This window comes from Carex rostrata, chromosome 3 (assembly GCF_964058835.1).
Source record: "Carex rostrata chromosome 3, lpCarRost1.2, whole genome shotgun sequence".
In the NCBI taxonomy this organism is placed as follows: Eukaryota; Viridiplantae; Streptophyta; class Magnoliopsida; order Poales; family Cyperaceae; genus Carex; species Carex rostrata.
In genome coordinates this window covers 12,346,174-12,367,816 of record NC_135920.1, presented here as the reverse complement: position 1 = coordinate 12,367,816, position 21,643 = coordinate 12,346,174, and the positions used below count along the sequence as shown (strand labels likewise).

The following is a 21,643-nucleotide window of genomic DNA, read 5'->3' as shown; positions in this document are numbered from 1 at the left end:
TCAATCGTGACCTCAACAAACACCGAAGAGGAGGTTCGGTGTGGCCACGACAGTGCGCAGAGGTGAGGAAGTCGAGAAAGAAAGATAACCGATTGGGAAGAAAGCGTAATGGATTTTTTTTTTCTGAAAATGGAAAACTGATCGATAAATTTGAAGAGAGAGAGGGAAGATGAGAAATTTTAAAGCTAATAGGTAGTTTGGGAAAAAGAGAAGAGAGAAAGAGGAGAAATTTTTTCTGAAAATTGAAAATTGATCGGTAGTTTGGGAGAGTTACGGGAACTTTTCGGCCGTTCGTTAATTACGGTTAATGGCAGTTTAAAGCTTATCCGATCGGTAGTTTGGGAGAGTTACGGGAACTTTTCGGCCGTTCGTTAATTACGGTTAATGGCAGTTTAAAGCTTATCCAATCAGTCTGTGGACAAACCGTGGACAGCAGTCCGTGGATGAAAACTATTTCTCTTTTAATTAAATATTCACATTTCTTAAATTATATGAAGGCAATGAAAAATAAAACAATAATAGGAAAATAAATATTTTAATATTTTAATATAATTTTTTTTTTGTTAATAACATTATCTTATAACTTATAAAGAGAAGAGTTAAAATTAGGGCTGAAAACGGAGCCGGATTATCCGTATCCGACTCAGATCCGGATAAACGGATCCGGATAATTTCGCGGATCGGATGCGGATATTTTTGATATGCTAAGAAGTCATCCGGATTCGGATACGGATGGTGACTGGGAAACAGAGCGGATATCCGTCTGTATCCGCGAGAGTAACAGCGCATCTCTTGCGCGCATCCATGTCCGTTTGAATTTCTGTTTTGTATTCATCTCAATGTTATATAAAGCTGTCAGTTAACTTTTAACTTCAATAGTGGGACTACAAATACTCACCGTCCGGATCGCTGCATAGCATGCATTGATTGCTTTTGCTTTTTAACTTTTCCACTTTCCGCTACTTATTTTTTTCAAACTTTTCACTCAAGGCTGCTCTTCTCCATTCATTTCTAATCCTCTCTTCTCCATTTCTTTACCTCTTTTTTATTTTCTTTTCTAATTTATTTTTCTTGATTTTAAAATTTTCTTAATTGATATTTATATCTTAAATTTATATAATTTAATTATCCGACCATTATTCATTTTATATCCGTATTTGAATCCGTATCCGTAGACTATCCGTTCCGTATCCGTATCCGTTTAAGGCGGATTTGGTTTTGAATTTTGATATCCGTTTACTATCCGTATCCGTATTCGTATCCGCTCATTATCCGACGGTTGCGGATATGATATCAGCATTATCCGCTCCGTATCCGCTCCGTTTTCACCCCTAGTTAAAATACCTCTATTTTTGTCTCGATCATGTTTTTATTTTTGTAATTTTCTAATACAAATTTCTAAAACTTATAGATCAAAATAAAATTGTTTGGTGTGATCTATATTATTTTCTCTTATGCACATAAAAATTTACCACTTCTCGATTTTTTTTATATGACTCAAAAAATTGAAAAATTATTTACATCAGTGTATTTTTACAAGTTCTTAATAACAATCAAAATAAAAAAATAAAGTTAAAATATCATAATTTTTTATGTATTTAAAAAACTCATATTATTTTATATTTTAATTTTAAATTTAAAGTTATTAAAATTTGAAAAATAGAGACGTAATATAGATATAGAAAGGTAGAAACATTTGATCCTCCTGTGTTATAAAAACTTCTAATAAATCCTGACTTCAAAGACCTTGGATCAGTTATCTCCTCAAAAAAAAAAAAAAAAAAGAAAGAAAGAAAGTTATCTGCCCCCACTGGCCACCTGGCACCCGCCCCTTCACTCCAAAGATGCCCGGCGGTTACCGTTCCCTCTCCTTCCAGCACCTCATCTCTCTAGCCATCGTACTTATCCTCGCCGCCACCTCCACCGTCTCCTTACCCGATATTGCTTTCGTGCTCCTCTCAATCCCCTACCTTCTTCTCCTCTCCACCATCACATTCCCTCCTTCCCCCTCTCCCCCACCCCCTATCTTCTCCGCACAGGAAAAACGATTACTGGCGTTCTATGTCTCCATCGGAGGCCTTGTCGGTCTCCTCCTTCCACTCCTTCAAATCCTGCACAGCCTCGTTGTCAGAGACACTGACAGCATCTCCGTAACGGCACCTCATCTTTTTCTCCTCTCTGCTCAGATTTTCCTCGAGGGTGTCTCGTTCGGGTACGACTTCTCTCTCCCTGCCCGTGCTGCAGTGCCTATCATCTACAACACAAAGAGGCTGTTTACAATTGCTGATTGGGTTCGGCATGAGGTTGGTGGAGGTATGACTGTGGGGTGTGGAATTGCTCTGGCAAATATGGTGTTCTGGGGATTTAATTTGTTGGGGTTCTTGCTGCCGATATATCTGCCCAGGGCCTTGAAGTTGTATTACTGTAATGAGAAGAATAACAAGTCCAGCTAAGTAAGATTTTATGCTAATTTAGATAATTCTGTATCATATTTGATTATATAAATGGGTGTTTATACTGGTTTAGGCAGTTTGACATTCTCAATACAATTGATGTGTTTGTTGCTTGTTCACTAGAACATGTTATCAAATGATTCATAGTATCCAATTGACTATCTATTTCTGCTTGGTTTATTAACCTTAGTTTGATGGCTTATCGGATCCAAGGATCCTTGGTAATTGGTATTTATATGCAAACCCCAAGATTAATCTAGTCAAGGTTTGTCGTCAGCCCTAAGTTTACACTGAAGAGTAATCAAAAGCCATAAATGGATCCCTCTTTTTTTGAATTCGTTTTTTTATGTTGCTTGTGATATGGTTATCTAGATCAGAATATGTCGCTGACAAAGAAATGCAAATCATTAAACATTTAAAATTTGGATCAATATGTCCAAGATACACACACACACACACACACACACTGGCAACAAAACATGTAACTATTTAACCAGCAAAGACCGATAGCTATCAGCACTGACGTGCCCGATTTCAATAGTTTCTAAACTGTTTATGTTGTAATATACGGCTGTGTAAAATGAACAAGAAAAATGGTAAAATGAACCATCAACATCACGATAATCCCTGAATCATCCAATATTTTGGATAAATTGAGCCTGTTGGGATTCTTGGGAATACTGATTACTAATTCAGCTTTCTACCTAAAAATGACAGTGCTGTTTGCTGATATGAAACTACAGATGTTATAACACAGCATATGTGTAGATCTGAAGCGGAATAAATTTTTTCTTAGAACATTATACCATTTAAAAACATTTTTTCCTTTTCTTTTCTCCCTCTCTCCACACCCCCTTTTTTTTTTTTTGGATATCGTACTACAGTTTCCTCCTTGAAATATATATTGAAGTTACCATGAGCTTTTTAAAAAACAAAAAGGAAAGAAGAAAGATAAAAATGAATTAATGACAGGTATCAAGGTACAGTTATCATGTGTTTCTAATTATGTTCTAGCCATTCCTTGATGGCCGAACGAAGAACATGATTTGGAATCAGATCGTGATGAGGAAGCACCAAATTGGTCATAGGCGATGTGTTATATCCTCTGTTCAACCATGTCTTGATTGCCTCGGCTTCATATGTAAACCCATCTGCTGCGATGCATGGATCCTTCATGATTTCCTGTAATGGGTGAATGACCAAAGATATAAAAACAAGAAGAAGAAGAGATGCCTTAGCATTTATATGCTGCAAACAAGTTACCGATAATCAAACCAATAGTCTATGTAATTGTGATTATTTTGAAAAATAAAGGGCAAAATGAGGCAGTTTAACAGGTGTGCAACGCACAAAGACATTTTAGGAGTACGTGCTTGTGAATCAGGAACTTGTTCTGTTTTTTTTTTTTTTTTTTTTCCTTTAATTCACCAGGCAATAACTATAAAAGAAAAGAAAATTTCTGTTTCATTTATTTGGATTGCACTTATTTGCAATCCTATGAAAATAGAAAGGGGAAGCTATATATATATATATATACCTGCGATATTGGACATATGAAAAGTGATGGTATATGTTCTTCATTAAAACTTGAAAATCCAACAGATGAGAGTGCTTTCAATTGTGAAGCATCATTTACCAAGGGTTCAATTGTGGCCCAAACCTGACTCATATCAAGGCGTCTTTTTCTGTTTAGATCAACACATTTCAGGCCAAGCTTAGCTAACTTTTTGGCTAGGTCAAACGGCCATTTTCCAGCAGATTTGTCGACTATAGATTGCAACGTACCAGTTCGCATGCTTTCCCGCACTAAACTTGCAATGTTCATTGCAGGCTTTCCGGTCAGAAGACGAAGCACTATTATACCAAAGGAGTAAACATCAGATTTTGGTGTTAGTTCCCCAGTTGAAAGAAATTCAGGATCAAAATATCCAAATGTTCCTGCAGGATGAATGGTACGATAGAAGACAGTTGTGTTTGTATTAGATTGCTTTATGAACCGGGAAATGCCAAAGTCGCTGAGTTTACTGATGAAATTTGCATCGAGAAGAATATTTTCTGGCTTGAGATCACCGTGGATCAGAAGGTGTGGTTTATTTGAGTGGAGGAATACAAGACCTAAGCAAATCTCACTGATGACGCGAGTCCGGGCTTGCCATGTGAGAGATGCGGTGTTATCTGCACAGACCAACCGGTCTTCAAGGCTTCCATTAGGCAAGAACTCATAGACAAGTGTCCAGATTTTTGAGCACGATCCTATTAGGTTGACAATGTTTGGATGTCTAACTCTAGTGAGAATATCAACCTGTAAGAACAAAACAGAGTTTGCTGATGAAAACTTAAATAAGGTCTTAATAAAGATAATAAATTGTGTACGAGCATGAATTAATATGATTAATAATTTGGCTTGATTGACCCCTCACATAACCTCGATTATTCTAAAAAATGTTAAAAACAAAACTTAGATTGAGATCAAACATATGGACTATTTAATTCGTACTTTGTCTAGTGCATATATTACATTAAATGTTATGAGTTATAGAAAAATGTAGTATTACTATCTTTAGCATAATATGTTACCTCTTGTTGGAACTCCAATAACCCTTGTAAGCTCTCAGGGTTCAACTTCTTTATTGCCACCGTGGTTTTACGAAGAGAGCCCCTGTAGACGCATCCAAAGCCACCTTCTCCAATCTTTAACATATCACTAAAATTTTGAGTTGCTTGTTCCAGCTCACTCAAGGAAAATTGGGAGCTCAGCACCATTTCAGAATTAGAAAAAGAGTGCTCTTTCTGTTTTCTCAATTCTTAAGCCTCTTTAATGGCATTATTGCGCTCTTGCTGTAGCTTGTTATAATCTATTTTGAAATCAGAAATTTGTTTTTCCAATTCCTGCTTCTCCGATTTTCCTTCTAAGAAGATCATTCTTGTCGTATTCTCTCATTTGAATTTCCTCAATTTCTTTCTGATGTAGTTTCTTCCTTCGCTGGAAATCCGTTTCTACGTTATTCTGCAATTGTCAATACGTTTTTGCTTATAGTTTTTTTTCTGAAACTTATATTTACTAAAATAAATTCTGCTGTCTACTATAAAATTTTAATTTGATATTTCTATGTTCTTTGACAATCTAACCATTAGAAGCATAACTTTCTCGTAGGTCCCTAACATTTCTTTTTCTACCTCCGCACGCCTCTTGGACTCTTCACTAGCCATCTTCCTAAGTTTATTAGCTTCTTTATACCCATCTTGAAGCATGAGACGAAGAGCCGTATTTAACCCCGAATCAATCTATAAAAATCAGAATGTTATATTAGTTTTTTTTATTGAATATATACCAATTTAGCACCATACTGTTATGATTATCATATACATTAAAGAAAAGAAATTAAAATTCTTCAATACTGTTAACATCTTTTTAGGATTTAAAGTTTTTTTAAATACAACCATTCTAATTCAATTTGTCTTCTAAAAGTCTGTGTCATTTGTCAATTTTTATTTGTTTATTAGTTCTAATGACAATTTTGATTAGTAGTAAATATTTGTAATTAAGTTGAAATTAAACATGCTTCATGAACTCCGGTTGCTCCCGGTAAAGTAATTATATTGTATTGATCATAAATCATGATAACCTTTTTTGACTACGTCATCAAGGTACTTATTCTTCTGCACATTTTTGGTATATTTAAAGAATGACAGTTTAGAAAATAACCAAAACTACAAATCAGAGAGATAGAGAGGGGCCGAGATCATTCCCTTTTATATATTAGTTTAGAGTGAGTCTATGGTACTATGCATATTACGATTTGTTACCGTGCTACGGCTCTATATTCGAGTTTTCAAATCCTAACAGTCGATCCAAACCGTTCATCTTGTTCTCCATATTAATATGTATTTGGAGACCAAATTTTACATTTTTTGAAATTTTTTTACTATTTTTTAAATTTATTGAAAATCACTGTTTTTGGATGGTCCAAAATTTTCAGATCAAGTGATTTTCTAAATATCTAAAAAAATAGTAAATAAATTTCAAAAAATGTAAAATTTGGTCTCCAAACACATATTAATATGGAGAACAAGATGAACGGTTCGGATTGACCGTTAGGATTTGAAAACTCGAATATAGAGCCGTAGCACGGTAACAACCCGTGATATGCATAGTACCATAGACTCACTCGTTTACTTTATGTAGAACAAAAATCCAGGAAGATCTTACTTGTGATGTTTCTTGGGTGTTAGATCAAAAACTTAGAAATTCAGTTGAAAGAAAAGAAATTGAAGTCAATTGGAATAAGTAAGAATGAAAAAAATTTGAAAAATAGAACCAAAATCAATAAATAATGATTCACCTCTTCAGATGTGGCCTCTGTCAAATCTGATTTGGGATACCTAATGAAGCCGAAAACATATATGTCACAAAAGCTTATGTGATTATTAAAAATTAGATATGACCAACCAGTAATCCAGAAGAAAGCCCAAAATGATCAAACCAGAACCCTAATAACCCAATAATTAAACCAAACCTAGATTCAGGGAACTCAACCTAAACCAAACGGTTTAAAGCATTACTTCTTCAAATAAGTATGCATTTTTTTTCCTTTCTTTTAATAATTATTATTAGTATATAATTATATAATTAATATCTTATATTGTTAATATATTAAATAATTATTATAATAATAATATATAATGAATATCCTTTTATTAATAATTATTATTAATAAATAATTATATAATTATTATGTTATATTGTTAATATATTAAATATTATTATATAATATTGTAATATATTATAGTTATTATTAATATATTAATATTGTATAATTAGTATCTTATTATTAATAATTATTATTAATATATAATTATATAATTAATATCCTATATTGTTAATATATTAAATAATTATTATAATAATATTATAATATATTAATATTATATAATTAATATTTTCTTATTCATAATTATTATTTATATGTAATTATATGATTAATATGTTATATTGTGAATATATTAAATAATTATTATAATAATATTACAATATATTATAGTTGTTATTAATATATTAATATTATATAATTAATATCTTATTATTAATAATTATTATTAATTTATAATTATATAATTCGTATTTTATTATTAATATATAATAAATATTTTATATTATTAATATATTAAATAAATTTTATAATAAGAGATGGGCTACGGTGAGTTGCGAAGTAAAGCGACTATTTTACTTCACGCTCATATTTTGCGATTTTAAAGTTCAAAACGTCGATCCGAACCGTTCATCTTGTTCTCCATATTGAAATGTTTTGGAGACCAAATTTTACATTTTTTCGAATTTTTTTACTATTTATTAAGCAATTTTGAAAGTCGCTGATCTGATGGTCCAGAAAATTTTACTGTTTTTTTACTGTTCACAGCAAAACAGCAATTTTAAAAAATGCTTAATAAATAGTAAATAATTTCCAAAAAATGTAAAATTTGGTCTACAAGCACATTTCAATATGGATTAAACATCTAACGGTTCGGATCAATCGTTTGGACTTTCAAAATAAAAATACGGCGTGAAGTAGAAACGCGTTTTACTTCACAACTCATCATAGCCCACCTCTTATAATAATATATAATATATTACAGTTATTATTAATATATTAATATTATATAATTAGTATCTTATTATAAATAATTAACCAATGCTTTCAAAACTTTAGTCCTCCACCAACTTTAACCAAACAAGGAATAGTTTAAGCTATGATTTAACTTTAGACCTCAACCAAACATGAATAATTTAGACCGGGCCTCCTTAGTTTTAGGCCACAACCAAACATGGGGATAGTATAGATAATCTTAAACTAGCCTTATAGTCAGGGGAGGTCATAGGATTTCTGCTAGAGAGGGGCATGAATCAGATTAAAATAGTTTATCGGGTTCCAACTCATTAACTAATCAGGTACTAATTAAAGAAAGAAAACAATCAACATAATAAGAAACAATAAAAATAGTAGTCTTACATAATAAAAAATAACAAAATAAAATCATTTTACATATTAAAAAAACAAGAAGTTGGCCTTATCTATAATTTTTTTTATAAAACAACAAAGTTTCTCATTAACCGTGTTTTTGAACTGGTCTGACGGGTTTTTCAGTTCCAAAGAGGGGAAAAACAATTTCCAAGGAGCAAAGTGGTACCGAGCCTGTATTTTTCTACTAAATTTCAAAATCCAGAGCGGGGCAATTGCCCACCTCTTAATGTGTGTGGATCCGTCCCTGCTTATAGTTAAACAAGCACAAGTAGATGATCTAATGATATGTGGTCTATGACTATAAGGATGACTGGAAGCCTATATGCTCATTTTGATATTGTCAGGCTTCATTAATGCAGAAACTGATCATAACTAGCTAACGATAAGTACATTAAGGATACTATATAGCTCTTCAGTTTCTTTAATAAAACGAGCTATTTGCCTTTTTTTTTTTTTAAGAAAAAAGACAAAATAAAATCAGATCTAAATAAGATGAACAATATATTGTATGGAAGTTGTCCTTTGCGATGTAATATAATAAATCTTGTAAATTCAGATGTGAAATTTTTTTATGCTAATCCTTAGTTATGAAATCTACTATAGAGTGTAGATAAGAGATACTGAATATGACGACGTGTAAGGAATTTTTTTCTGATTAATTATTTATCTATTTGATTGCCTAGAAAAAAAGAGGAGAACGCAAAGACTGACAATGGAGAACCATTCAGCAATACAAATAAATGAATACCAAATTTCCCGATTTTTTTATTTATATCCAAAATAAAATATAAATTTAAAAAACTAACCAACTAGCTAATGAAATTGCAAAACTATCCAAACCGGTTAACCATTAACCGGACTCAAATCAAATTTCCGGTTATTGGTTTCCCGGATCCATTGAAATAGTCCGGTTAACCATTAACCAGAAATTTGATTTGAGTCCGGTTAATGGTTAACCGGATTTGTGAATTTTCCTTTTTTTTTTTTCTTTTTTTTTTCTTGTTTTTTTTTTCTTTTCTTTTTTTTGAAAACAGAAATTTTTTATTTTATTTTATTTTTGTATTAAAATATTAGAAATGTTGAATATATTTCTTTGAAAATAAATGGAATACAATATAATTTGATTTATTAGAAAGACTGCAACTAATAACCCGGATCAATATTTTTTTAGGCCGGATTTTTCGCGGCTGTACGAAAAATTAATATATTTCTTTATGTGCTATTGGAAAAAAATAAAAATGCTTAGATTCTGAGTTATTGATCCCGGTTCAAAAGTCACTTCTATGCAATCTAGAAAATATTGTGATCCTTCTAGGACATTTAATTTATGAAAAGTTGTTTCTATTTTTGAAAAAAAAACAAAAACTTTAATTTATTTAATAATTGTTTTTAAAAAGAATTCTCAAAATAGATACAACTTTTTATAAATTAAATGTCCTAGAAGGATCACAATATTTTCTAGATTGCATAGAAGTGACTTTTGAACCGGGATCAATAACTCAGAATCTAAGCATTTTTATTTTTTTCCAATAGCACATAAAGAAATATATTAATTTTTCGTACAGCCGCAAAAAATCCGGCCTGAAAAATATTGATCCGGGTTATTAGTTGCAGTCTTTCTAATAAATCAAATTATATTGTATTCCATTTATTTTCAAAGAAATATATTCAACATTTCTAATATTTTAATACAAAAAAAAAAAAAAAAAAGGAAAATTCACAAATCCGGTTAACCATTAACCGGACTCAAATCAAATTTCCGGTTAATGGTTAACCGGACTATTTCAATGGATCCGGGAAACCAATAACCAAAAATTTGATTTGAGTCCGGTTAATGGTTAACCGGTTTGGATAGTTTTGCAATTTCATTAGCTAGTTGGTTAGTATTTTAAATTTATATTTTATTTTGGATATAAATAAAAAAATTGGCCAAATTTCATATGATCGTGCTTTCCTCACAGAATACGATCGAATTACGACCAAACGAGAATAAGGCAAAAAAAACCGTTTTTTTTATTTATATCCAAAAATTAAATCAAATTACAAATAATAATCGAAACACTGTTGAATTTCGAAAACTACCCAATCCGGTTATCCAATAACCGGATTTGGGATAAATGTCCGGTTATCCAATAACCGAACTCAACAAATATAACCGGTTATTCACTGACCGGAAAGTTATGTTTTTTATTTTTTTTTATTTTTTAAAAACAGAAATTTCGAATTTTTTTTATTTTTTATATTAAAATATTAGAAATGTTGAATATATTTCTTTGAAAATAGATGAAACACAATATAATTTGATTTATTAGAAAGACTGCAACAAATAACCCGGATCAATATTTTTCAGGCCGAATTTTTCGCAGCTGTAAGAAAAATTAATATATTTCTTTATGTGCTATTGGAAAAAAATAAAACTGCTCAGATTCTGAGTTACTGATCCCGGTTCAAAAGTCACTTCTAGGTAATCTAAAAAATATTGTGATCCATCTAGTACATTTAATTAATAAAAATTTGTTTCTATTTTAAAAAAAAATAAAAACTTTAATTTATTTAATAATTGTTTTTCAAAAAGAAATTTCAAAATAGAAACAACTTTTTATTAATTAAATTTACTAGATGGATCACAATATTTTCTAGATTACCTAGAAGTGACTTTTGAACCGGGATCAATAACTCAGAATCTAAGCATTTTTATTTTTTTCCAATAGCACATAAAGAAATATATTAATTTTTCTTACAACCGCGAAAAATATTGATCCCGGTTATTTGTTGCAGTCTTTCTAATAAATCAAATTATATTGTATTTCATCTATTTTCAAAGAAATATATTCAACATTTCTAATATTTTAATATAAAAAAAAATTCGAAATTTCTGTTTTAAAAAAAAAAAAAAAAAAACTTACTTTCCGGTTAGTGATTAACCGGTTTTAAAAAAAAAAAAAAAAAACATAACTTTCCGGTTAGTGAATAACCAGTTATATTTGTTGAGTTCGGTTATTGGATAACCGGACATTTATCCCAAATCCGGTTATTGGATAACCGGATTGGGTAGTTTTCGAAATTCAACAGTGTTTCGGTTATTATTTGTAATTTGATTTAATTTTTGGATATAAATAAAAAAATCGGCAAAAAAAAAAGAAGGAACTATATATTTACACATGGGTGACTGGTTCTAATTTCTAAACTAAATAGTCAAGTCAAATGAAGGTTCTAAAAAACCACCGAATTTTTTATTAATAGAAAATAAATAAATAAAATATCGAAATACAGTATAACTTTTGGATTTTGTCGAAAACTGAGTAGAACGGGTTGTGTAAACCCGTCCCACCAGACGGATTTAATTATCCCGTCCGGATTATATCTTTAATTACCCGCAGTTAATCGGTTAAAATGACTTCGCGGTTAAAAAAAAAAAAAAATACCCGGACGGGTTGTGTAATCCCGTCCCGACGCAAACAAATTTTTTTTTTTACCTGGACGGATTGTGTAATCCTGTCCCGACCCAAAAACCAAAAAAAAGAAAAAAAGAGAGGAAAGGCCGGACGGGAAAATAAAACCCGTCCGGATTTATATACATATAATAGAGTGAGTCTATGGTACTATGCATATTACGATTTGTTACCGTGCTACGGCTCTATATTCTAGTTTTCAAATTCTAACGGTCGATCCGAACCGTTCATCTTGTTCTCCATATTAATATTTCTTTGGAGACCAAATTTTACATTTTTTGAAATTTTTTTACTATTTTTTTAGATTTATTGAAAATCACTGTTTTTGAATGGTCCATAATTTTCAGATCAAGTGATTTTCTAAATATCTAAAAAAATAGTAAAAAATTTTCAAAAAATGTAAAATTTGGTCTCCAAACACATATTAATATGGAGAACAAGATGAACGGTTTGGATCGACCGTTAGAATTTGAAAACTCGAATATAGAGCCGTAGCACGGTAACAACCCGTGATATGCATAGTACCATAGACTCACTCCATATAATATTATTATATTATAATATAATATAATATTTTTATTATATTATAAAATCCATATATTATAATATTATTATAAACCATATATTATAAAATAAAACTGTTGAAATCCATATATTATAATATTATTATATTATAAAATAAAACCCGTCCGCATTGACCACTTGACCTTGTAGCAAAGAGACTCGAAACTTTCAAAATTTTGTATGCTCATGCATCACTCATGAAATATATGGATTTCAACGGTTTGGATTCGATGTTTGAAGTCGATATGATATACTTTTGGAGTTGTGCATGCATCACTCATCAAACCTTCTTGGTGAGCACATCACACCCTAACTTTGCTCTAGTATAATATAATATAATATAATAACTCATATAAGAGTAGAACTAGGGTGTTCTTAAGCTCATCAAAGTGTTTGGTGAACTTAACTCCAAAATCCATCAAATCGGTTTCAAATGACGAATTCGAACCGTTGAAACCCGCCTACCTTACGAGTAATGCATCTACATGTGAAAATTTTAAACATTTGAATTAATTTAGTATAAAGTCAATCGGTCAAAATTAAAAGATTAATAAATTAATTTTAGAGCATTTATTTTTTGAACGTTTTTTTTACCGCTTGACTTTATTCTAAATTAATTCGAAAGTTTAAAATTTTAATATATTAATATAATAATATAATATAAAAAATAAAAATATAATCTAATATAATATATATAAAATCATAATATAATATAATATAATATAATAATATAATATAAAAAACAAAAAATAATATAATATAATATACTATAATAATATTATATTATATAATATAATAATATTATATGTAAATAAATCCGGACGGGTTTTATTTTCCCGTCCGGCCTTTGCTTTTTTTTTTTTTTTTTTTTTTTTTTTTTTGTGTCGGGACGGGATTACACAACCCGTCCGGGTAAGTTTTTTTTTAATTTTTTTTTGCGTCGGGACGGGATTACACAACCCGTCCGGGTATTTTTTTTTTTTTTTAACCGCGAAGTCGTTTTAACCGATTAACTGCGGTTAATTAAGAATATAACCCGGACGGGATAATTAGACCCGTCCGGTGGGACGGGTTTACACAACCCGTTCTACTCAGTTTTCGACAAAATCCAAAAGTTATGTTGTATTTCGATATTTTATTTATTTATTTTCTATTAATAAAAAATTCGGAAAAAACCAATAGGGATGTGAATAAAATATGAGAATATGTGGAAAAGTATTCAAATGAAGTATTCCGATGTAATATAAAAATTGTGATGGAAAATTACTTAAAAGTTATCAAATTTTTAATATAACATTAAATTTTCAAATAAATAGAATAATATATAATCATCTAATGTATTTTATTATTGTGTAGAATGAGAATTTACGGGTGTATATAATTTTACGATACAATTTGTGAGATCTTATTGTCACCGGATTTTATGGAAAAGTATAAGAAAAAAATGTTTCGACATGTAATATGCAAATTGTGATGGAAAATTAATTAAATATGTCAATTTATTTTTTTATCTAATATAAAGTTATCAATTAACTAGAATAAAAGATAATCATTTAACGTCTATTAATACTGATATATATTCAATATTAATTTTTAAATAAAGGGGACAAAATTAGAAAAAAAAATAATATTAAAAAATAAGAATTTAAAGAAAAAAAATCACAACAAATTAACATTCTAGAGATACATTATGGTTCATGCGTATAGGTGTACGTATGGCGTATTTGTTCTTCACTGGAGCGTACAGATGCATGTATTCATAAACCAACCTAGTTTTGTCCCATGGCAAAATAAATAATTTAGTCCCATGATTATGACTTATGAGCTGTATGTGAGATTCTAATGAAAAAAAAAAAAAACTGACAAAAAAATTTCAAACCTCTAAACACGGCCCAATAGTATAACAAAAAAATTGAAAGGGGCTAGTTGTAGCAACTTTTTTTTGTGATATTTCGGAAACTTTCTTTTCAAAAAAAAAAAAAAAATATGAATAGCTCATCAATTTTTATACGATAATTATTTTTTAAAATAAAATAATTTCACGAAATGGAAAGAACAAAGATAAAAAAAAATGAGCTCATGACAGGTATCAACAGGTATCAAGCTAGAGTTATCATGAGTTCTAGTGTTCTAGCCATTCCTGGATGGCCGAACGAAGATCATGATTTGGAATCAGATTGTGATGAGGAAGCACCAAATTGGTCATAGGCGATGTGTCATGTCCTCTGTTCAACCATGTCTTGATTGCCTCGGCTTCATATGTAAACCCATCTGCTGCAATGCATGGATCCTTCATGATTTCCTGTAAGGTGTGAAGGCGCCCCCAAGAAAAAGAAAAAAAAAAGAGGTGACTTAGCATTTATATACTGCAAACAAGCTACCGATAATAAAAGCAATAGTCTATATAATTGTGATTATTTTCAAAAATAAAGGGTAAAATGAGGCAGTTTAACAGGTGTGCAACATACCAGTTCACAATTCGCATGCCTTTTTAGGACGACACTAAGAGCTTGTGAAACAGGATTGTGTTCTCTCTCTTTTTCTTTCATTTTTTCTCTTTTTTCTAATGGGACTTTACTTTATCCGGCCATAAACAAGAAAAAGAAAAGAAAAATCTGTTGCATTTATTTGGATTACACTTGGTTGCAATATCATGAAAAGAGAAGTGAGAAACTATATATATATATACCTGTGATATTGGACATATGAAAAGTGATGGTACATGTTCTTTATTAAAACTTGAAGATCCAACAGATGAGTGTGCTTTCAATTGTGAAGCAGCCTTTATCACGGGTTCAATTGTGGCCCAAACTTGAATTATATCAGGGCGTCTTCTTCTGTCTAAATTAGCACATTTTAGACCAAGCTTAGCTAACTTTTCGGCTAGGTCAAATGGCCATTTTCCAGCAGATTTGTCGACTATAGACTGCAACCTACCAGGTTGCATGCCTTCCTCCACTAGACTTGTAATGTTCATTGCAGGCTTTCCTGTCAGAAGGCGAAGCACTATTATACCAAAGGAGTAAACATCGGATTTTGTTGTCAGTTTCCCAGTTTGAAGAAATTGAGGGTCAAAATATCCTAATGTTCCAACAGGATGAATGGTACGATAGAAGGCAGTTGTGTTTGTTTCAGATTGCTTTATCATCCGGGAAATGCCAAAGTCGCTGAGTTTACTAACAAAGTTTGCATCGAGAAGAATATTTTCTGGCTTGAGGTCACCGTGGATCACAAGGTGTGGTTTATTTGAGTGGAGGAATACAAGGCCTAAACAAATCTCACTGATAATACGAGTCCGAGCTTGCCATGTGAGAGATGAGGTGTTATCTGCACAGGTCAAATGATCTTCAAGGCTTCCATTAGGCAAGAACTCATAGATGAGTGCCGAGATTTCTGAGCATGATCCTATTAGGTTGACAATGTTTGGGTGTCGAACTCTAGTAAGAATATCAACCTGTAAGAACAAAACATAATTTGCTATTTTGAACTTTGAATTTATTTTTTATGAAATAGAGTTCATATAATAAAGATAATAAATTGTGTACCAGCACATCTGATGAGAATTAAAATGATTAAAGAAATATCATTGACAATAATTTGGCTTGGTTGACCCTTCAAATAGACTCAATTATTCTAAAAAATGTTTAAAATAAAATTAGATTGAGATCAAACATATGAACTATTTAATTCGTAGTTTGCCCAGTACATGTATTAAATTTGAGTTGTAGCAAAATCTAGTATTACTATCTTTAGCATAATATGTTACCTCTTGCTGGAACTCTGATGACCCTTGTAAGCTCTCAGGATTCAACTTCTTTATTGCCACTGTGGTATTACGAAGAGAGCCTCTGTAGACGCATCCAAAGCCACCTTCTCCAATCTTTAACAGATCACTAAAATTTTGAGTTGCTTGTTCCAGCTCACTCAAGGAAAACTTGGAGCTCGGTAACATATCGGAATTTGCAAAACGGTGCCCTTTCTTTGTTCTCAATTCTTGAGCGTCTTTAATAGCATTATCACGCTCTTGTTTTAGATTATCACGCTCTTGCTGTAGCTTGTTATAATCTAATTCTAAGTCAGAAATGTGTTTTTCCAGTTCCAGCTTCTTCTTATCCAAATCTTCGAGTTGAATAAGATTGTCATTTTGTTGGTTTCTGAGTAGTTGGTTCTCCAATTTAAGTTGTTCGATTTCCCTTTTTAGAAGATCATTCTTGTTATTTTCTCTCGTTTGGATTTCCTCAATTTCTTTCTGATGTAGTTTATCCCTTCTCTGGAACTCCATTTCTACGCTGAGATGAAGAGCCATATTTAACGTTGAATCAATCTAAAAATCAGAATGTTGAATTAGTTTATATTGAATATATACCAATTTAGCACCATACTGTTATCATTATCATTTACTTTGAAGAAAAGAAATTAAAAATTACTCAAAAAAAAAACTGATAACATTTTTGTAGTGTTTTAAATTTTTAATTGCTATTTTGTAATTAAATTTGTCTTCTAAAATGTTTTCTGGATCATTTGTTTCTTTTTATTTGTTTCTTAGTTTTAAAGTCAATTCTGATTAGTAGTAATTACTTGTAATTAAGTTGAAATCATGCTTCATGACCATGCTAATATTCTGGTAAAGTATTGATCATGCTAACTTTTTTCGGTTAAGACATCAAATATTTATTCTTCTGCACATTTTCAGTATATTTAAAGAATGATAGTTCATAATAAAATAAACAAAGCATCAAATAATAGACATAGGGCCAAGATCATTCCCTTTGATATATTAGACTTTTGGTAGATCAAAAGTCCAGGGATATGTTATTCATTAATTTTCTTAGGTAGTAGAGAAAAAACATAGAAATTCAATTGAAAGAAAAGAAATTGAAGTCAATTTTAATAAGAAAGAAGGAAAAATAAAATTAAAAATAGAAATAGAAAATTAATTAATATATTATGATCAATAATAAGTGAAATGATGCACCTTTTCAGATGTGGCCTCAGTTAAATCTGATTTGGGATCCCTAATGAAGGAAAAAAATACATATTTCATCAATACTTATTAAAATTTAGATATAACAAACCAGCAATCCATAATAAAACCCAAACTGAACCAACCAGAGCTCCAGTAACCAATAGTTAAACTAACCCGAAATATAGAGAACTCAACCTGAACCAAAAGAATTAAAGCTCTATTTCTTCAAATCAGTATGCATCTATTTTTTGATAATTTGTACAAAATGACCTGAGTAGGGAGTACAAACCCCAAAGCTTGGTTAACCGAAGGACTAGCCAGATCCTATCTAAAAAACACCAAGATAAAATTAAACCCAACCCAAAAAGATCAGAAATTTCATATAAGCTAATATAGATATGGTTTGAGCCTGTATCAGAAAAGTTGACCTGAATCTAAAATTACTCAACCCTAATTGTACTCAAAGCACCTGTCTGTATCATCCAACCTAGTATAGCTAATAGCGAAATCGCAAATGTTTTGTTCAGTTGTCAGTACCCAAGGCACTGTAATAACATGGGAGACATACAAAAGCTTAATAGTACCTAGTGAATATCAGATTTCCTTTTCGAATAAACCATATCTTGCATGATGGGTTTGCCTTCTCTTTCACAAGTTTTGACATTTTACTGCATTTGAAAAGGTGCCAAACATCAGTTTACTGCATAGGGATTTTCAATTGTCATAGGTGAAATTATACCTGTTGCCTACCAATATCAATCCTCAATGGTGTTGGTATGGTCTGGTACTGGTACAAAGATCTCCAAATTTGCAAGTGACTGCAGATTAAGCCTAACTAATTATGCCATGATGAATAATACCACAATTCTCCTCAGCTGTGTTGCCAGATCTAAATGGAGGATCCAATCAATTCAATTTCTTATATTAGACTTAGCCTATCTTTCAGATATCCATTATGCCAACAAAGGTTTCAAAAATTGTTGCATCACCGGCAGAACAGACTGAGTACTTAATTGTCATTTTTTGCAGTTCTAATTATGTAAAAGAAAAAAAAATCAAGATGTACATGACTATATTATCTTATTACCCATTTGGAGCAGCTCCCATTACAAGATTCTTGATCGCCCTTAAGTCAATTAGCTCTAAAATCCCTTTTACTGGATCATCATTCGTTTGCACCAGTTTCTCAGCTTTAAACTGCATCCAAGTGAAACAGTGGACACAGTGTGTTAGTGTATATTTAGTAGCACATTGAGGTTCACTAAAAAAACAAAACCGGTAATTAACTTTCTGAATTTTCATCAGGAGATATCCTAATGATCTTTATTGACTGAGGAATTTTTTGCTATTTTCAACTATATCATGTTTCGGGTTCACCAAGCAAGGGAAGAAGAAAAAATAGACATTTGTTAATATTAAAATTAAATAGTTGAAAACTAAATTTCACCTTTTGTATTGCACACTGGGTCAGATGTTTGTCTAGAGTTTCATTTATTAACTCCCTCATCATACCAAGTAATATATCTGTTTCAGAATAGAAATAATTGCATGAGTATGACATTGAAATGCAGCAGAACTTGTTTGATTTTAATTTTTGGACTCTTGTGGTACATAAAATTGGTTATCAAAGAGATAACCTTTCATTTACTACCAGAAAAGGAATCAAGATAAGAATTGGAGCCAATTGACATTAATCTTTTATGGGGAAATGGGGATTTAGATTTCCAAAATTCAGAATCAAACTTTTAGAAGTTACACAATTTCAGAATTGAGGGATTTTGTGTAGGTAGCGAAGTGCACAAATGCAATCATAGTATAAGTTACACCATTTTAAACCATTGAGATCATAAAAGATAAAACAATATGATCCACAGTACTCTTAGATCAAATTACTTCAACTGAAGATTTCAAAATTAAAGTGATTAATTGCATCATTTTTGGTAGACATTGTACAAACTTACTATTTTGTGGAAAATTCATAGCTTCTTCAGTGGAGATGAGAGTAGCGACGATTTTAGTTTCATCCTTTGAAAAATGGTTGAGTGCCCATGAAAGAATATCTTTCCCTTCATCATAGTTCGGAGGCAAACAAACATACACCTGTTGTTCTTCCTTTACCTCTGTCGTTGCCATTGATATGATTCACTAATTGCAGAAATAGAGCTTCGGATGAGACCGTCTTATAAGCAAAATGAACAGTTAAAATGGTATAGTTATGTATAGGAGAAGAGAAGAAAGTCGTTAATAACGGGTTGACTTACTCTTTGGGCTTCATTGAATGTCTGCCCTTTAATTATCATTGCTTGCACAAATCATTCTCAATTTTTGAAACGATCAAAATAAAATCAGGTTTAATTTAAGTGAGATCAACAATATACAATATATTTATCTTATGGAAGTTGTCGTTCGCAATGTAAAATAATAACTCTTCTAAATTCAGATATGAAAACTTTTTAACCTCAGGGGCGAAATAAAAAAGAATTATATTACAGGGGCGAAATGTAATATAAAATATAATATGTGTGGTAATCAAGATTCGAACTCAAGTCTCTACGACAATAAGAAATTGGAGTTTTGACCGCTATAACTCAAGAAAGTAATTGTACTTTATTCATTTGTTGATGTACATACTGATAACCACTATCAGTTTTTCAAAAAAAAAAAAACATTTTACGAGGAAGATTGAATTATATAAACACTTTCAAAAATGAGTATGGCTAATATAACATCAGTGTCATTTCAGTCTATATAACACCAACTTCAAAACTTATCAAATTGAGTTCAAATGGTGAATCCAAACCGTTCAAACCAATTTATTTTATGAGTGATGCGTTTAGATGCAAACTTTTTATATTTTTGAGTTATTTTAGTATCAAATCAAGCGGCAAAAAAAATTAAAAAATGAATGTATTAAAATTAACTTAAAAACTCACACATTTGACCGCTTGACTTGATACCAAATAAACTCAAAAACTTATAAATTTTACATGTAAACGCACAACTAATGAAGTAGATTGGTTTAAACAGTTTGGATTCACCATTTGAACTCGATTTGATAGGTTTTGGAGTTGGTGTTATATAGACTGAAATGACACTGATGTTATATTAGCCATACTCTTCAAAAATTATAAATATAGGTCATATTTGATTGTGAAGTAAGAGGTGAAGTAAACTTCTTACTCGTCAAATGAGAAGTAAAATATGAGTATAACATGAGTTAATCCGGAGTAAGATACTTTACTTCTCTAGATATATATTAATTTATTCCATACTTATTTACTTGTAGAGTCTGCAAAACTTTATTTTCCAACATCTTACTCTTCTAGATAGATTAATTTAAATAATGGGTTATACTACCAAACAAGATGTAAAAAATAAATAATAAATGAAGTAAACAATTTAATTCTTAATAACTTAACTACACAATCAAATATGCCATAAAGAATAAAATTTCTAATTTGCATTTATAGGGATGACTTGATCAATCTGGATTCTCTTAAAATCCATTCTTGATTAACTATTAAGTATGAATTAAAAATTCTACAAGTGTAGATAACAGATACAAAATACTACATCTATTTTTTATTCTTGTTAATATATCTATTTGATTAGATAACGGAAAAAAAAAAAGGAGAACACAAAGACTGACAATGGAGAGCATAAGCAATTAAAGAAAATAAATACCAAATTTCATATGGGACTGTTATTGACTAGATCGTGCTTTCCTCGCAGAATACGAATTACCTATATATTGAGGGACAAATAAAAAATAATAAAGAAAATGGGAGCTATATATTTTACTCATCGATGAATGTTTCTAAAATAAATAGTCAAGTCAAATGAGGGGAGGGGTGTGGTACGTAATTTACATGTTTTGTTATAATTGAAAGAATAAGTTAAAAAAATAAGTACAATTTTAATTCTTTTATACAAAAAAAATATGATAAATATTTTTTTTAATCATTTTTTCGATGCATGGTAATCAGATTGTAATTTTCTCTCATGACCAACATAGAGTTTTATTCTCTCATTCAACAATACAAATATTTGTTCAATATTGAGAAAAAAAATGATAATTTAGACAACTATCTCATATTATTTTAGTATGCTAGAGAAGGTCCATTCTTCCGCGAACAGGTCTGTGTTCGGTATATGTAACTAATTACTAAATAGTATATGATTTACATT

The 21,643-nt window shown here is 30.8% G+C and overlaps 4 protein-coding genes across 4 annotated transcripts; 1 reads left to right on the top strand and 3 right to left on the bottom strand.

The window, feature by feature from the left end:
- Positions 1–1,762: 1,762 nt before the first annotated feature.
- LOC144551553 (uncharacterized) lies at positions 1,763–2,607 on the top strand. The gene has a single exon (XM_078299561.1). It carries the CDS (start codon positions 1,845–1,847, stop codon positions 2,451–2,453), a length of 609 nt encoding a protein of 202 aa, XP_078155687.1. The 5' UTR covers positions 1,763–1,844; the 3' UTR covers positions 2,454–2,607.
- An 845-nt stretch (positions 2,608–3,452) lies between these two features.
- On the bottom strand, positions 3,453–5,351 carry LOC144551552 (U-box domain-containing protein 70-like). Its single transcript, XM_078299560.1, has 3 exons — positions 5,031–5,351; positions 3,991–4,755; positions 3,453–3,635 (listed from the first exon to the last, which is right to left on the bottom strand). The coding sequence occupies exons 1-3, from the start codon at positions 5,214–5,216 to the stop codon at positions 3,453–3,455; spliced, it is 1,134 nt and encodes a 377-aa protein (XP_078155686.1). The 5' UTR covers positions 5,217–5,351.
- A 195-nt stretch (positions 5,352–5,546) lies between these two features.
- On the bottom strand, positions 5,547–19,588 carry LOC144551863 (U-box domain-containing protein 36-like). Its single transcript, XM_078299962.1, has 6 exons — positions 19,417–19,588; positions 18,903–18,979; positions 18,543–18,652; positions 18,040–18,123; positions 6,797–6,836; positions 5,547–5,738 (listed from the first exon to the last, which is right to left on the bottom strand). The coding sequence occupies exons 1-6, from the start codon at positions 19,586–19,588 to the stop codon at positions 5,547–5,549; spliced, it is 675 nt and encodes a 224-aa protein (XP_078156088.1).
- LOC144551551 (U-box domain-containing protein 70-like) lies at positions 14,600–16,771 on the bottom strand. The gene is made up of 3 exons (XM_078299559.1): positions 16,256–16,771; positions 15,179–15,943; positions 14,600–14,791 (listed from the first exon to the last, which is right to left on the bottom strand). Exons 1-3 carry the CDS (start codon positions 16,769–16,771, stop codon positions 14,612–14,614), a joined length of 1,461 nt encoding a protein of 486 aa, XP_078155685.1. The 3' UTR covers positions 14,600–14,611.
- Positions 19,589–21,643: the final 2,055 nt, after the last annotated feature.

Bases quoted from the DNA above. Each gene is read 5' to 3' on its own strand.
- LOC144551553 (XM_078299561.1), top strand. From the start codon at position 1,845: ATGCCCGGCGGTTACCGTTCCCTCTCCTTCCAGCACCTCATCTCTCTA.
- LOC144551552 (XM_078299560.1), bottom strand. From the start codon at position 5,216: ATGGTGCTGAGCTCCCAATTTTCCTTGAGTGAGCTGGAACAAGCAACT. The intron at 4,756-5,030 runs GTAACATATTAT...TTGTTCTTACAG, and splicing joins TATTGGAGTTCCAACAAGAG to GTTGATATTCTCACTAGAGT. The intron at 3,636-3,990 runs GTATATATATAT...CACCCATTACAG, and splicing joins TCATATGTCCAATATCGCAG to GAAATCATGAAGGATCCATG.
- LOC144551551 (XM_078299559.1), bottom strand. From the start codon at position 16,771: ATGGAGTTCCAGAGAAGGGATAAACTACATCAGAAAGAAATTGAGGAA. The intron at 15,944-16,255 runs GTAACATATTAT...TTGTTCTTACAG, and splicing joins CATCAGAGTTCCAGCAAGAG to GTTGATATTCTTACTAGAGT. The intron at 14,792-15,178 runs GTATATATATAT...CACACCTTACAG, and splicing joins TCATATGTCCAATATCACAG to GAAATCATGAAGGATCCATG.
- LOC144551863 (XM_078299962.1), bottom strand. From the start codon at position 19,588: ATGGCAACGACAGAGGTAAAGGAAGAACAACAGGTGTATGTTTGTTTG. The intron at 18,124-18,542 runs GTAATAAGATAA...TTTCAAATGCAG, and splicing joins ATGGGAGCTGCTCCAAATGG to TAAAATGTCAAAACTTGTGA. The intron at 5,739-6,796 runs GTGAATCATTAT...TGATTTTTATAG, and splicing joins CAGAGGCCACATCTGAAGAG to ATTGATTCGGGGTTAAATAC.